At 35.8% G+C, this 17,983-nt stretch overlaps 1 protein-coding gene across 5 annotated transcripts in view; it reads right to left on the bottom strand.

Annotated features, from left to right (window-relative positions):
• The window catches only part of FXR1 (FMR1 autosomal homolog 1), a 57,543-nt gene that overhangs the window by 6,492 nt on the left and 33,068 nt on the right, over positions 1-17,983 (bottom strand). For 3 of the 5 annotated variants that reach the window (XM_060099182.1, XM_060099183.1, XM_060099186.1), the window contains exons 9-13: positions 17,529-17,607; positions 13,201-13,310; positions 8,113-8,199; positions 6,729-6,936; positions 829-1,032 (exon numbers count right to left, since the gene is read on the bottom strand). In XM_060099182.1, the coding sequence (XP_059955165.1) occupies positions 829-1,032; positions 6,729-6,936; positions 8,113-8,199; positions 13,201-13,310; positions 17,529-17,607 (688 nt within the window). The remainder of the gene's footprint in view (positions 1-828; positions 1,033-6,728; positions 6,937-8,112; positions 8,200-13,200; positions 13,311-17,528; positions 17,608-17,983) is intronic. The other 2 variants (XM_060099184.1, XM_060099185.1) reach the window with 1 other exon arrangement.

Below are 17,983 nucleotides of genomic sequence, written 5' to 3'. Positions count from 1 at the left end.
TTCTAACTGGTTATAGGAAAATGTGGAAATGAATGTTGAGTAGTACTCCCATCTCCAGAAAGAAAGAGTGAAGGTGGAGTAAGGTAGGGTGAGGGTGGGAAAGGAAAGGTTTTAAGATATAATTTATAAGAAAAAAAAATACCCATCTTACCTATGTGCATTTATTGCTTCCACCAATCAAATTATAGAAGAAATTCACCTAATCACGATTTTTCCTTTCTAAGTTTCCTTTGGTAACAGCTAGCAAGCTAGCATCTTTGCAAAAGACACTAAGTTTATCCATTAATCATAAACACTAGGTAAAGTACATTTACTTTGTAATTCAGCATACTATAATTTTATAAACCTTGGTAATAGTGAACAATATACTAAAATATAAAAAACAATTTCCCTGGAAGTCTGTAAACTGAACTTAGGACTTGAAGAATATCACTAGAACTAGAGAGTACTTTAAAGTCCTGTAAAAAGTGTGATTTGATCCAGTCTTTTTAAAAAATTTATTAAGAGTGGTTTTATTAAAAGTTGCCATACAATAATATACTATGGATCTAGTCCATGGATCCCTGACAATTCTCAATTCTCCCCCCAGCCCATTATACTAAGCAAGAACATTCTGAATATTCTAGCTAAACTTTCACTGAGAAACACTCTATAGTGCTTTTCCTTATGTTGCTATGTGTATGTGTGTATATATATATATTCTACTATTTTCCTCAGACAGTTAAAAGAGAAACTTCCAAAAATGACTGGCCCTGGTAAATGAATTAACATATATGAAATTATACTGTTTACCAAGAAAGGATTCTGACATAGTATATAAAAGACTACCAGAACTGATGGAAGATTTGCCACCACGTGGTCCACCACGACCTCGACCCCCTGAAACACTTCTGCCTCTTCCTCCTGGGCGTCTCCGGCTGTCACGCTGATGCCGGCTCTCTCGGTCATCTTCTCCCGCCAATGACCAATCACTCAGCTCGTCTTTACGCTCAGATTCAGTTTCAGATGGGTTAGACAGCTCAGAGTTTGTACCTTGGGAAAGAAGAAAACATAAGCCAACTATTTCTATTAAAGAAAAATGAAATTTTTCAACATTATTTCCTGCTAATCATTGTTTAAATAACCCTACTGATTGGCTGCTCCAAAGAAAGAGAAATAAAAATGTTAATGAATTTGAAATTTATTAACTAAGAAATAAATGAATGTTAATATTGTATACTAGTAATAAAGTATTTACCTAGTCAGATAGATTAAAAATTGAACTGTTTGGATGTGCAGAAACATAGCCAATAGAATTTTGCAGAGAACATACAAAACATTATACATATACAATATGAAAATGCACTTAATATAGGGAAATATTTTAAAAATTTTGCCCATTTTTAGGTTTTTAACAAATTGTTAGTATTGGGTTGGCCAAACAGTTCATTTGGTTTTAAGTAAAATTAAAAGACACATTTTTCATTTTTACCAAGAATTTTATTGCACAATGTATTCACTAACCAAACAAACTGGCCAAACCAATATAATAAGAAATAACCACTATCCAATATTTAAAAGCAAATTTAATCATATTTAGAAGAATGAGTACTTTAACTGCATACTGTATTCTACCATTATTTCACTGATTCTAGGCAGCACCTTTTTTTCACATTTAACATCTCTCAAATAAGAATATTTCTTATAATCGATGGTCTCATGAATTGGGAGTGTATTTTTAGTAGCTCTACATAAAATTATGTTTTTCTCACAATAATGTCTTAAGTTAGAAGAATACAGCGTTTGAAATCACTGAACAAATTTTAGGTTACTCTGAGAAAAGACAGCTTCAACCTGACAATCAATGGAGTTGAAGCCATTATCAGTGAGACAAAACTTCAGCATGACTTTAAATGTTTACGGACTTTTTCTAACATCCCAAGGGCCGAATTCAATAGTGACCTTTTAAAAATGTAAACACTGCAAAGATTCTATGAAAGCCTACAATATCATTATTATTATAACACAATTAATGTGTCAGATTTATATGACCCAATCACTATCATAATCATTCCCACTTCTATTCTTTGTAAGTTCTGGGATGGCATTTTTTCATCCTTTCCTCTTAGCATAGAGGTATCCTATGCTTTTCAAAAGTTCATTTTACACCTTTTGTTTTTTTCCAGGCTGCATTGGGTCTTTGTTGCTGTGCGCAGGCTTTCTCTGGTTGCAGAGAGTGGGGGCTACTCTTCATTGCAGTGCGTGGACTTCTCATTACAGTGGCTTCTCCTGTTGTGGAGCATGGGCTCTAGGCACGCGGGCTTCAATAGTTGTGGCATGCGAGCTCTAGAGCGCAGGCTCAGTAGTTGTGGTGCACGGGCTTCTTTGCTCCGCGGCGGCATGTGGTATCTCTCCAGACCAGGGCTCAAACCCATGTCCCCTGCATTGGCAGGCGGATTCTTAACCACTGCGCCACCAGGGAAGCCCATTTTACACCATTTTGCTTTTACAAAAGACCTACACAAATACCTGTTTTCGCTAACCAAAAGAAATCAAAGAGGATTTCTGCTTTAGGAAAAAAAGGCATGAAGAGAAAACAGCCTTCAGCATTTGCGTTGCAGCAAGCGCCCCAAACAGTGACAGCAGCACCCCCCAGCTCCTTCCTCAGGAACTAAACTCAGCATCAAGCCAACAGAGTTTTGAACTGTGTCAGTGAGCATCTGTGCTTTATCTCACGTTATTTTGTGCATCTATTAGCAAGATGTGTCCTAAGGTAATTGCTTCTTCACTTTATGCCATTTCAGCTTACAAAAGGTTTCACAGGAAAACTCTACTTTCTGGTAGTATGGGAAACCTATACATGCAAATCTGTCTCCTTAAGGGCCCAGTTCAATGTCTGTAGCTTCCAACCAATTTAACTAAAAATAGACCTCTCCCCTTATTTCCTTAAAATTAATGTGTATCTATCATGAAGTATTGTCATGTGTTGTTTTCTATTTTCTCCAGTGTGGATTTACTTCCCACTTGGTCTACAATATAATAAAGGGGAGAGCTCTGTCTTATACTTCTAGATGCCCCCAGAAGCCTAGCAACATGCATATCAATTTTCTCTTGAGATGTGAATTTGCTGCATGATTTTGAAGTTCCTATGCTGAACTCCCAAATAAGAAAGATAAACTAAAAATACACTATATTAACTCCATAGTCATTTAATGATAAAAAGCAAAACACAAGAGCTCTTCAGATACACAAAATGCTAAGTACTAAGGTACAGGGATTAAAACGTAAAGTTTAAAAACAAGCCTACCAACTTCCCTTCTCCTTTAAAGATAAGTCTTCTATTCATCTTTTTTTTTCTCCATATGCCATTAAATATAGATGTAGCTAGTCATTATATAAGAATGGATAAGTTAGACATACATTTTAAGAAAAATATAGCAAGCTTCTAGTACTGACATTCGAGTCTTTGTTAAGAAATGAGTCTCAGTAGAGAATGAATCAAAACACTTATTTTTCCAAATGACAAAAAAGAACTTTGTTAACTGATGTCATGGTCTGGTGGAATAAGGGTAGTTTATCATCTCATGAGTAGCTAAAAAACAAAACAAAACAATCAAAAAAAAACCTTGGAATGTATCAGAACTTTGGGATTTATTTACAAAGCTATATACCCTGCCTGAAAACATTACCAAAATTTGAAGTTAGATGAGTACCTCGTTTTTTAACAGAAGTTCCTTTCGAATTATCTTTAGAAATACAGTGTAGTATTTAACTCAGTATCATAGGTGAAAAAATTTTCTTAAGTTTAACCTAAATCTAATACTCAAGATACTCAAAGAGGGTGTCTAAATCATAAATAGATTTCAGTAGATAAAGACAGCTATTAAGGTCAAAAACAAAAAAGCGAATGAACTGGCTAGTGTTCCACTTCCTTCATATTCAACATTTCTGAGATGGCATAAGGAAATCTGCACATGTAATTAAGGTTAAGGATATTGATGTGGGAGGATTATCCTAGATTATCCAGGTAAGGCCAAATTAATCACATGGATCTTTAAAAAGTAGAGAACCATTCTCAACTACAGAGAACCAGAGATGGCAGCATGACTGTAATTACTGGCTTTATAAGATGGAGGAAGCAGTCAATAAGCCAAGGAACAGAGATTGTCTCTATAAGCTGGAAGTGTCAAAGGAACAAATTTTTCCCTAGAGCCTCCAAAAGGAAATACAGACATGCCAACACTTAGATTTCAGCACAGTGACACTAATGTCAGATTTCTGACCTACAGAACTATAAGATAATAGTATTGTAAAAAGCCTCTGAAATTATGATTTGATGCATAATCAACAGAAAAATACTCTGTTAAAATCACTGCAATCATTCCAATCTCAATTTTGTAAAATATAAGTTCATGAAACCAAAAAGTCAGGGTGGGGGGAGGCTTTATAAATGATCCATGAAACCGATTCAATTTGTAATGGCTCCAACAAATAAAAAGACCTGCTTTTAACAGAATTTTAACTCAGATTTTCCCCTTAAACTTCTAAAATCACCTTATGAAGATGGTTCACATCCTTTTAAATGAACACGTATGCTGAACTTAAAACAGCTAAAGCCCCACATTTTATCAAATCCAACATTAACTCATATTTTGTGTGCCATTTAAAGAAAATGCTGCCAATTAAAGTTGTAAGACATCATCCATTGTAACACATATAATTTCAGAGATGTTAAATTCTTATACAGCATATATATATATATATATATATTCATATATATTCACCACCTAAAAAACCTTCTGCTATTAAGTGGACAAGAACATCTACAACCAAATTCAAATAATTTTTATTTCTCTGGAGCCCACTTTAAGTTCAACAGCTATTTCAAGAAATACAATGTTACTAGTTGGCAAAGATTCAGAGGTAAGAGTGCCATCTACTGAACAATCTGCATAGCTTTCTTCAATCCAAATGATATTCCTCTACCATTCTCATTTAAATTTATTTCTACTGTCAACAAAAGCATTTTGCCAAAGAGTGACCTCTCATCAATAAGTGGACTTCCCAGAGGCTTATAAAATTGTTCAATGAATTCATCAACCAAAAAACCAAATCTGATTATCTGTACTGGTAATTTGTACCTCTAAAATCATTCAATATGTACTTAACTTCTATTTAACTACTGATTGTCTTTTGTATTAAATGTGCTTTCAGGATTTTAATAGTTCTCAATTCTCAATCCTTCACATACTGAACACAGTAACTGGAATTCTTCTTTTCAGGCTTCAATACAGGGTTAACTTTAAAATAATGAAAAAAGGGGAAGGGAAACTTGACCATCCAACTCTACAACAAATGAAAAGCAGTACAAATCTAATATAACTCTGGCATCATTAGATGATCCTTTGGTCAAACATGAAATGTGGAATTGGAATCTGCACACTGTAAAGCTTTCATGTATTTGTTTTCCCTAAATGCCTTCTATTCTGGAAAAGGCTTATGAAATTTTTTCCCAAAGCAGTTAGGATGAGCATAGGGGAGTAGAGAAGAGAGAAGAGAAGAGAAAAGGAAAGAGAAGGGAAGAAAAAAATCAGGTCACTGCTAAGATCCAAGTCCAAACGCAGAAAAATGGAACAACTCCAAAGCTGAAGACAAACTGAGAAATTTAGGATTAGAGAATTGTTGACAATCACCATCCACTGGTCCCTTCCTACACAGGTTAAGCCCCATCCTCTCAGTGAAACACATTTTAGAAAAATGTTCATTTATAAAATGTTAACTAGGTTCTAACTTTTAAAGCTCTCATATTATTGAAATGCTGTATTTCACAAAATAATTCCAGATGTGAGATATTACTATTCGAAACTGCCAAATGAACTAATACAGTATATTTTAAAAACCAGTACAGATTTGCTATATGTAATCGTGGCACAGTGATTCGTGTATTTTTTCATTTTTACTTTTCCTAGAGGGTAGGCAAAAGATAAATCCTAGCAGTATCACCACCATCACTAGGTTTTTATTGGAAAATGTATATAATTGTACCGGGAAAATACCTGAGAAAACAAGTTGCATATATATTTATTCTAAATATTTAGAACAAACATGATCATGAGCTATAAACTTAACAAAAACATGTTTCATTTCATTACACACAAACCTTTTACTTGAACACTACAAACCTTTTACTGTCATTAATATAAAGCATGCTGTCACTATTAAAACATGTACCTCAGAACTATCTCCTGCCCTCAAAGCCAAGATAAAGTGATGAACTAAACAATAATAAGCAGGACTTCCCTGGTGGCACAGTGGTTAAGAATCCGCCTGCCAATGCAGGGGTACGGGTACAAGCCTGGTCTGGGAAGACACCACATGCCACGGAGCAACTAACCCCACACACCAAAACTACTGAGCCTGCGCTCTAGAGCCCGCAAGCCACAAGTACTGAGCCCGTGCGTCACAACTACTGAAGCCCACACGCCTAGAGGCCATGCTCCACAACAAGAGAAGCCACCACAATGAGAAGCCTGCGCACTGCAACAAAGAGCAGCCCCCCGCTCACTGCAACTAGAAAACAGCCCTCGCACAGCAATGAAGACCCAACGCAGCCATAAATAAATAAGTAGATAAATAAATAAAATAAAATGAAATAAAAAATAAATCCTAAAAAAACCCAAAAACAATAATAAGCAAAATGTATTGGAGCACCGAAACCACTACCAAAAAAAAAAAAAATTTTTTTTTACCATAACCAGAAGTGTAATTAGGGCCCCGACGACCTCTGCCTCTTCCACTATAAGACCTAGAACCTTGTACAGAAGAGACGGTACTTTCATCAGTGGCATATCCTTTCTCTTTTTCAGGCCCTCTGGTGGAAGAAGGTCTGAAACCCATACCAATCTGTCGTAGCTGTTCATCAATCTGCAGGCGTTCCATTCTTAGCTGTTCTACTTCCTATAACCAAAACAAAAAAGGATAAATCTTACATGTATTTTTTTGTCTTCTTAAAGCCCAGAGCTTTAGCTATACTCCAGTCCTACGAATGAAAGAAGCTGTGATCTTGGGCAGTTATTCAGCAAAGCATAACTGTATTCCTAGTGAACACAATTTACAAGGTCATTTGCTTATTCAATTCACCAAGCATTTACAAATGCCTTAGCATCATGTGTCAACCATGCTAAGTGCTACAGGTATGCAAAATAAAAAGACAATGACTCTTCTCCTTCAAGGGAATGTTTACACACAAGCATTAGAATAACCTAGGGGATGTTCAACAGACAAGTGCTGAAATAACCTATTTAAACAGCTAATAATTACACAAAATTACCAGATCTAGCCTTCAAGGAGTAAAAACTCTGCTAAATGAGGTAAGGTACCATTTTATGACAGGTACTATTAATAACCTACTTTCCTATCAAAATAATGACACTTGAGTTGTGACCTAGATGAACTGGCAGACTTGATCATTCAGAGAATGAGGTCATTACAGGATGTGAAGGTAAGGTGTCTAGAGAAAGCTCTTGGCTAAAAGAGTATTGGAAAGATGAGTTTTTAAAAAAAGGAATGACATTATCAGGGGTGCTTTCAAAATATTAACACAGCAGCCAATGATATGAGTGACTAAAAGGAAAACATAACTAGAGACAGAGCAGTTGAGATACTATAAACAAGAAAAAAACAGCAGGAATAAGAAGAGTAGAAAATGACAATTCCAACTTACAGGGAATTTCTTTTCTAAAACCTTTTCTCTTTATTCATCAACCCAAACAGACTATATTAAAAACAATGGTTAAGAATTATCAACTGATATCTATGGGGGTAGTACGTGTGATTCAGAGAATATCAGTTACCAAGAAAGCCCACCTTCATTCCTGGTTGTGTCCTATCTGCATCAAACACAAGAGTGACCATGTCTTAAACAGTATGGAAAGAAATGTAAAAGTACAGAGGGAAAGAGAAAAAATGTACATGAGGCCAATCATTTTACTACAGCAAAGGACTTAATATTCTCACGCAGAAAGGGCAAATATGAAGCTGAATTAACAAAAATATTTAAAGACTTAAAATTTACTACAAATATAAAATTAAAGTTTAACGTGTGGAGCAACATGATATGAACACTATACAAACCTTTAGATAAGCAATATGATACTCTAAAAGAACTTGCACATTTCCAATGCTTTCTTTAGTGCCAACAAATACAAATGGAACCATCCCCTGTAAGAAAACACAACATCCTCAGTATTTAATATTTATGTTTTCTAATTTCTAATTCAATCTAATCTTTAAGTATATAAACCAACTTTTAAAGAAATTTTCCATCAAACTGGAATGAATTTTCAGACCAGATATATCACTTTAGTACTGCTTTCCTTAAAAATATAATAAAACCCATTAGTCAGGTTATCCCTATATTACATGCTCAGATAGCAAAACTTTCAACATGTGTGTAATGGAAGGAGTACTTCGTACCCATTAATAGAAGTATCATCTACAGACTCTCAATATTTACGCAATGTAAAGAAATTACTGATATGAGCAAGTAGTCACCAGTTATTAAAACAAATGAAAGGATTAACCCAGACCTGGTTTACTTAGCTGAATTTCAAAAGAGGAGGAGGAGAATAAGATGATTTTTTTTTTCCTTTAAAGAAGTAAACTTCCAGCTTCCTACTGGCTAAAAGCAATGAACAGATCCTAAGTAAACTCACCCAATCACAGTGTCCTTCCTCACTTTCTTGATTCTACAGAATAGTTCCTAACAGTTATCCAAACAAACTGGCTTAACTTTGGATTCTAAATATGGAATTAAGTGTGGCGTAACTTTTTATTCTATGTAAGAAACTACTATGTGACTTATTTTCAAAATAATTTTTAAAAAACCTAATTGAATTTTAGTATGGGAGATCAAAAAGAAGAAATGCACCAGGGCAGGTGCTAAGGCTACAGTACAGAGCACAGCTATCATGGAGCTTAAAGCGAGTGACTATAAGGAAGTAATTACAACTAGGAAGGCATGAAACAAGGGACTCTAACTTAAGCTTATTAGGAAGTGAGAAAGTCCTGACAGTGTCGTCAAAAATTCACATGCAGAAAACAGAGGATACAAAGTGAATAAAAGACAGGGGAGGGGAAAAAAAGAGATCTAAAAAGTTTTAATCACATACTGTATTTCTGGGACTATATTATTTACATTCATTATTTAATGTTCATTAAAAATTCACTTTAAGAAATATCCCAATTCTACAGCTGAGAAAACCATTTGCTCACCAGCCAATTTCATATCCAGTTACTTAATTCCAAACAACATCCACGTGTTAACTGCCAGAATCTACGCCAAGGAATAGGATAAATAAAGTCCTTGTTCTAAAGATAATCACAATCTCAGAAAAGATAATAAACCTTCCTGTAATAATCTCATTGTACAGCATTAGTGATATGAATTTTAAAAGCACAGAAATATTAGGTAGAATGTGAATTATGCCATCCCAGATGTAGAAATTTAGGGGAATTCATAAGAATATTATTGTCATTTAAAGTCAATATTAAAAATAAATAGAATTTTACAAAGTAGATAAAAACAGTAAAGTCTTTCCAAACAGCTGATCTGCAAGGATTAAGAGAAATAGAATGCCTTGACCCCCAACTGGAGATAGTAACCAATAGTTACCTCCAAAGAAAAGGAGCAGTAAAAAGGCATCCTTAACTGCATGTATTTTACAGACTTTTTTTTTTTTTTTTTGCGGTACGCGGACCTCTCACTGTTGTGGCCTCTCCCATTGCGGAGCACAGGCTCCGGACGCGCTGGCTCAGCGGCCATGGCTCACGGGCCCAGCCACTCCACGGCATGTGGGATCCTCCCAGACCGGGGCACGAACCCGTGTCGCCTGCATCGGCAGGCGGACTCTCAACCACTGTGCCACCAGGGAAGCCCTACAGACTATTTTAATAGGTATTATAAACCATTAAAAAAAAAAAAAACTGGAGTAAAGAGTAAATGATTATTACTGAATATGAGTTTACATCTAAGTTATTTCAGTGAAATTTCTAGATTTAAAAATATTTTTTAAACTGATTATTTATAGTTAACAGGTGACACTGAGACAAACTAGCACTCAGAAAACAATAATGCTGATCCTGTTCCTGATAACATTACACCAAAAAAAAAAAAAAAAAAAACCTGGAGGGAAAAAACTAGAAATGCACTTCTGAACAATCTATGACCTGCTAAACATGATACAAAATTTCAGAAGTCAGAAGGCAAAAATATTTGCCACATACATAAAAAGACTAACTTACTCAAAATGCAAAAGCTTACACACTTCAGTAATAAAAAATGACAAAAAATATGCAAAAGACAATCTGTTTATAGAAAATGTCTTTCAAGCAAATGGAAAGGTAATATGTACATCTTCTGGAATGGCACTAATTAAATTGTGATAAAAGTCAGTATTGGCAAATATGTGGAATACAGACATTTTCTATACTGGTGGAGGAATGTGTGGGAAAACTAACAAGATCTAAAAATTTAAATGCCATATAGCCTTTGATCTAACAAATGCACTTCCAGGCATTTACTCTTCAGTCACAAGGGATCTTTGCTGCAACATTATTTTTTTTTTTCCTCTTTTTTTTTTTTTCTTTTTGCGGTATGTGGGCCTCTCACTGTTGTGGCCTCTCCCGTTGCGGAGCACAGGCTCCGGACGCGCAGGCCCAGCGGCCATGGCTCACTGGCCCAGCCGCTCCGCGGCATATGGGATCCTCCCAGACCGGGGCACGAACCCGTATCCCCTGCATCGGCAGGCGGACTCTCAACCACTGCGCCACCAGGGAGGCCCTGCAACATTATTTTTAAGAGCAGAAGACACAAAAAGGCAACCTGAGAAGTCTAAAATCTATTAGACATGATGGAAAGAGAAAAACATGGACAGGACATAAATATAATTTATTTTTTACACCATACCTTTCTGTGCTATTCTAACCTTTACATAAACCGTGTTTCTTTTACAATTAAAAACTCAAATCTAATCTTAAAAAACCTTAATTAACTGACTTTAAATATTTACCAGGTGCCTACTCTATATAGTTCATTATGCTAGGGAAGAAGGGAAAATATGAGAATTCAGATTTGATTTCTTGACTTCAAGGAGCTCCATAACCTGGCTTGGAGACATAAGATAAACCAGAAAACAAAATATAAGACTTAAAGAAAATCATTAAATACACAATTATATAGACAATAAAAGCTACGGTATACAGGTGGAAAGGTCATATCGGGCTAGAGGTGAGTCACCGAAGACTTCAGAGTAAACAAGTTATAAACTGAGTCTCCAGGGGATTTAGACAGCTTTTTTTTTTTCTTTCTTTCTTTTTGGCCACGACACACAGCTTGCGAAATCTTAGTTCCCCAACCAGAGATCGAACCCAGGCCCACAGCAGTGAAAGTGCAGAGTCCCAAACACTGGACCACCAGGGAATGCCCCTAGACAACTTAAGTTGTGAAATGGTGGCCCCAAATAAGCCAATATCAACCTTCAGATTTGTTTTCACATGCAATGTTTTGAAAATTGAAAAATTTTGTGTACTGTTTAGGTTTCCAGCTTTTCTTTAAAATATTGGAAGAAACAGCAACACATAATACATGCATTCCTACACAGCAACCAGATTAAACGTGAGCAGCATGTTTCTTTTATAGAAAGGCACAGTGTGCCCTCCCTTTCCTATCTTGTACATCCCAACTTGCTTTGTAATTTACATAATGTGCTTGGTATCTTTTAGCATTTAAATTTCTTAACTCTGGCACAGAAATGGAGGTAACAATAACCAAAACTACAAACAAAGGAAAGTACAATAACTTCTTAATTTATGAAGGAGGGCCTAGAAGAATTAGCTTACAACAAGATGGTAAATACTGGAAAGCAACTGGGAATAAGTCAAGCTAAGGGAAGACTAGATATTAGTATCAAGCTAAGAAATTATAATTGAGTCATTAATGACCCTGCCCAGTAAACACCTTGATCTTCAGATCAATTTTAGGCAGTGGTTGTATGCCAAATGGATCACCATTATTTTATATATTAAGTATAAATGGGGACAGTGCCAATTATAACAGTATGACACCCTTGATTTTAATCCTCATCTTAAATTCAAGAAAAAACGGGGTTCCCCCCCATTTGGGGCATGGTGTTTGCTTAAGAATAAGTTAAAATTACTTGAGGTTCACAGCAGTTTTTGAAGCAGTGTAGGATGAAATCAATCCACAAGTACTCATTTGTATAACAGTAAGACATTTCTTTTCTCTCATTTGTTTTTAAGTATGTATTTTACCTCTACATTCTAACTAATTAAAAGGGAATAAAGGAAATGGTATCTTTCATAGGCATCTTTACAACATCAAATACCAGCTGTGAGGCTATTTATCTGAGCCAAATTCTACAATTTTCTGTGTGTCTCTTTTTTTTTTTTTTAAACTTACTCTGTCTGATAGGCAAACAAACTCTCTAGTTATCATGCAAAACTGAGGAAGGTGTGAATGTACTGCTTTCTGGGAGATCATTTGGGGGAAATCCTTGCCTTATGTTCAGACATGCACCTTATACAGACTTGACCACTGGAGCCACAAAAGTGAGAGATGCTTACAGTGGTGGATGAGAAGGAAAAATACCGCACTGTGGACAAGACATCAACATGTAAGAAAAAGACTGACAAAGAAATTTCAGAAAGTTGGCATCAGAATTACTAGCAACATAGAGCTTAAAGATTTCAATTAAGAAATGGTTAGGGCTTACAAATTCTAAAAAAACAAGGTCAAAGAAGTGTTACTTATCAAGAATTCCTTCACAGCCTACTGTTTTGTTTAGAATATCAAATTCTTTACACTCTAAGTACAAAAAAAAAGAACTGTTAGGATTATCAGTCTTCCCCCCACCCCCCAAAAAAAACTGGCTTTTTTACTGACATACTGAGAAACCAACCAAGAGCCCAAGGCCAACAACTGAAAGATGACTTGTTTTCTAAGTGTGTTAAGCAACATTGTAAGCAACAGAATTTTTTAAAAAAGAAAAATCTGCTGCAGAGCATAAGCAGTTCACTGGATATAACTTTCCTAAAACAATTTTCAAAATATAAAAAATAGTACTGTAAGTCAACCAGAAAAAGAGTGGGGGGCGGAGGGGAGGGAGACACACGACACAGGCAAATTATGTTTTAAATACTTACATCTTCTCTAGGTAGTTTATTTTCATTGTCTCCTTCAATTCTCACCCGAACCACACCAGATTTGTCTACTATTTCTTGAATAACTTTGCCATTCTTCCCAATTACTTTTCCTTTAATAAGAGAAACATATATAATGGTAAGTTAAAAACCAACACTGCTTATCATTTCAACACCAGCCCAAATAATTTGACTTACTATCAAATTATAAAAACCAAGCAAAACTTCATCTTCTTACTCTCAATTAACTCACCCTAAAGACCACTGAGGAACTTTATCCTTGGTAGGAAACCTTCACTTCGGTACGCCTAAGGCAACTACTATTAACTGAGATTGACAGTGCCACTCACAATGTAAGCCATTTTCAATGTCTAAATATTTTTTATTATGTTCTATATCATTTTTCTATTTTTAAAATATCAAGTCGAACCATTTCAAAAACTTGGATATAAAAATGAAGGCAAAAAGAAAACTTTTATTTTGGCATTAAACACATCAATTTGTTTACATTTATGACATATTACATATATTATTATTCAAACAACTAACAAAGTCATCAATCTGGCTTTTAAGTTCCTATTTGTTCAAAAGACACCTGTGACTTCAAGATTCTTTTAAAATGAATATTCTCTTCACCAAAATAAAATGTTGACATTTAACAAGTATTACATTTTACACCTGTAAGTTTTTAAAGTACTGCAGAAGTGTACAACTACATACAACATGTATATGGTTTGCTGTCTTCCTAGATTATGAAATACTGTAAAATGACATAAAATTCAAATTATTTACCTTCTCCACACTTAACTTGTAAGTCTGTCACATAGCAGTTATTGAGTATCCAATAATTAGAGGAGAAACTAAAAGGAGGACACAAAGATGCTCTTCCCCTTAGGAACTCACTCGTTATAAAGCTAACATACACCCATAAAGTAACAAAGCAATACTGGGTAGTGTTACCTGGTAACAGAAGTAAATGTTCAAGTAACTGTCAGTATATGGAATAGATGTATCCTAAGTTAACAGCAACATCTTATTTGTTAAGTCCAAATCCTCGATTAATTAATATTTTATACTATATCAGCAATCTATTTCCACAATAAATTAATTTTGGTTGAAAGAGGTTAAAATGTACGTTTCTCCTATTGCATGCTTGAGAGAACAGTTCCCAATAAAGAATAAATAAGGGGGGAAAGAGATAAATAAGGAAACATGGCAACAATAAGCTGGTCAATACAGCAGACACTATTATAGGATTTTCAAACCTCCTTGCCCAATAACCCTAAATTTAAAAGCACCAGCAATTGAACAGGTAAAAAGAAAAAACAAAGCAGTAGGACAGGGAAGTCACATGATGTATGTCTTCTCTGAGCAGCCCTAGCAGCAGCATATAAAAGCAACCTTCATGTTAACACAGTGAAGCTCAAGCAGCAACTCCATCCTTGACCCTGCTAAAAATAAGCAAATATCTTTTCGAAAAAACAAAAATCAGATTGATATATCATACCCCCTCCCCCAAATCTTTACCCCTTCCTTCTTGTGGACTATACCAGTGGTGAGTGAATATCCATCACCCTTCTGGGGTCTGTGGCAAGGACCTACCTGCAAGTTTTATTTAGTCCCACTAGACACCTTCAGTATTTTAACTGATCATTTCCACAGTTTAAATTCCAAAGCATATTGACAAACTGAAGCAGACCTGTAGTATAATTTGAGCACTGAGCATAAATGCTGAAGGGACAGAGTAGAGAAGTGATTAAGGAAGGCTTCCAGGAGGTGAAAAGTTTCAATTAATTTTCAAATCAATGTTCATGTAATACTTTTGATTTGGGAAGGGTGGGAATGGTCAACAAGTCTAGAACCCTTGGAACCCGAATATGTGTGGGAATCCTCTCTGAAACTTACCTACCAAGTAGTCCTCATTCCCATTTATGTCTCAAGCCTCTTTTTTTTCTCTTTCACTTGGACTAAGAATTTACTATTTTTCAAAACACTGCTTCAACCAGAAAACATTTTGGAGGAAGATGTAGTACTATTATTATACACACCAACCAACTGAAGTCCTTACTTCTGAGTATTTCACCAATGCATAATAGTTGCTAACATTTATTTTCTAAACAGTAAACAAATAACCCAAATCACCAAAGCCAACCAAGCCAGGGTGGAAGAAAAAAAGAGACATGACAGGTACTCACATCACTACACAGATAAACGAATAAAGAGAAAAATCTGAGAGCTACAAATACATCCAATTTCCTTATTTCTGAAATATCAGGAATTTTTACTTAAAATTAACACTACCACAAATTCTACAAGACCAAGGCTATCTTCTATAGAATTGTTGGGCTGGAAAGAACCCTGACTCCCTTGGACACACTCACCTCCAAATCATTTTTACAAGTGAAGAAATCTTAAGTTAAATTATGTTCTGTAAAAGCAGCAACCAAAATGTTAGTACTGATAGCTGTCAATAACAGAGTATTATATAAACAACAAAGGGGATCATTTTCAAAAGCAGCTTTCTTGTCAAAGGCAATTTCATTAGGCAACAATAAACATTTGGTAACTTTTTGTATCTTAACATTTATTAAAATTATGTACAATACCTGAGACTTACATTTAATTTTAACCTCTCAACTCATAATCTCCAGCAATTCAGTGTACAGTGAACAGTGGTTTCTAGGAACAGATTAGGTGGAGCTTTCTTTTTTTTTTTTTTTGATTAGTCAATTTCTTTCTTGTTTTTCTTTTTTTTAAAGAAGATGTTGGGGTAGGAGTTTATTTATTTATTTATTTTTTGCTGTGTTGGGTCTTCGTTTCTGTGCGAGGGCTTTCTCTGGCTGTGGCAAGCGGGGGCCACTCTTCATCGTGGTGCGCAGGCCTCTCACTATCGCGGCCTCTCTTGTTGCGGAGCACAGGCTCCAGATGTGCAGGCTCAGTAGTTGTGGCTCACGGGCCTAGTTGCTCCGCGGCATGTGGGATCCTCCCAGACCAGGGCTTGAACCCACATCCCCGGCATTAGCAGGCAGATTCTCAACCACTGCGCCACTAGGGAAGCCCAAGTGGAGCTTTCTTAACTGGTAGTGTATCATACCTATCCAAACGTTTGGGCAGAAGTGCAAAGATTTTTATATAGTTGAACACCATGAAACTGTCCAAGCTCTTGTGTTGTACACTATTATCCCAAGCACACTACTTGTTACTGGCCAAAACAAACATCTTTTTTAATAGTGGAAGTGTTTGTTTGTTTGTTTGTTTTAATTTTCACCTACTAATGTTTTACAGAATTTGACAAGTAAAGCATGTAAAGAATCTTCCTATAGGCGTAACTATATATAAATGGAGCCCAAGGGGCTCTAACTATTTCATTAAGGTCAAAAAACTAATGAGATTCAATAGATGACAAAAAAAATCATAAAAAACCATTCCCCTGGTGGCACAGTGGTTGAGAGTCCGCCTGCCGATGCAGGGGACACAGGTTCATGCCCCACTCCGGGAAGATCCCACATGCCGCGGAGCGGCTGGGCCCATGAGCCATGGCCGCTGAGCCTGCACGTCCAGAGCCTGTGCTCCACGACGGGAGGCCACAACAGTGAGAGGCCCGTGTACCGCAAAAAAACCCCAACCATTCCTCTAGTAAATTTTGCTACGTCATGTTGATGCTTTATTTTTGTCAAACTTTTAGGATAATCACTATGTATTTAACATGTGACCAAAGCTTCTCACATATGTCTCAAATAGCATTTTAAAGGACAGACAGCACAGATGTAGAGGATAATAAGAAAGCTGTTAAACAACTAATCCCAAGCTATAATGCTCATTTAACTGCACCTTCAAATTCAAAAATTGTCACTTAATAACCCATGGGCGCAGCAGTTTTCACTGAGTGTCAAAACTTAATAGTGAAACCTCCCCTCATATCATCATCACCATCCTTCTCTCCTGCCTATGACTTCTTAAACTTTATTCTATGCCTTTGCAACAACTATTACTTACTCGAGGCCTACTGTGTAGAAGTTTATTACCCTATTGTTAGTCCACTCTTACTTTTTCGTCTACATTAAAGAAAAGAAAAAATTACCACAAATACCTTCTCAAAAAGTCCTACGACAATTTTGATGGATATATGAATGATAAAGACATCAAGAAAATGAAAATATTAAGAAAGAGGCCAAAGGATGAAAAGGCTTAAGAAAAACTATAATGACAAACTGTTATAAAAAAAATACTCTACATAACTTTAAGATATCAGAAAACTCTGATTTTCAATTAAGTTACTGTATGTAATTAAGTAACATTTAACTTGTTTAACATTTAGTAGAAGTACTTACCAACAAGATTCCTAGGAACCTGAATAAAATCCTCCACAAATTCCAAAAAACCTCTGGCCTTTTTTACAGCATCAGCACTCTGGTGGAGAAAGAGGGGAAACAAACATGAAATTCAACCTTGAAGAAACCCACAATCCACAACAAAAATAAAGTAAGAAAAACTGAATTATTACGCTCTAGTACAAGATTCTGCTCAGACCACCAGAGTGACATTTCAAGTCAAGTAATTCATGAAGTACTTCTCCAAAAAAAGTCACAGTAATCATTAAACAGCTAGGAAAGAGTCTTTTACAACCAAAATATGTTAGACATCTCTAAGGTCCCTTTTAAGGCTCCTGAGAAAATTAACAAGAGTTTAACTTACTTACATTAGCCAAATTTTAACCCAATCCTAAATACATCTGGCCCACACTCCTATGCTGAATTCTCCAGGTGAGTGTTAAAAAAAAAATTGT

Source organism: Mesoplodon densirostris, chromosome 5, assembly GCF_025265405.1.
Source record: "Mesoplodon densirostris isolate mMesDen1 chromosome 5, mMesDen1 primary haplotype, whole genome shotgun sequence".
NCBI classification, from domain to species: Eukaryota; Metazoa; Chordata; class Mammalia; order Artiodactyla; family Ziphiidae; genus Mesoplodon; species Mesoplodon densirostris.
Note: the sequence above shows the minus strand (reverse complement) of the source record. Positions and strands in the feature narration are given on the sequence as shown.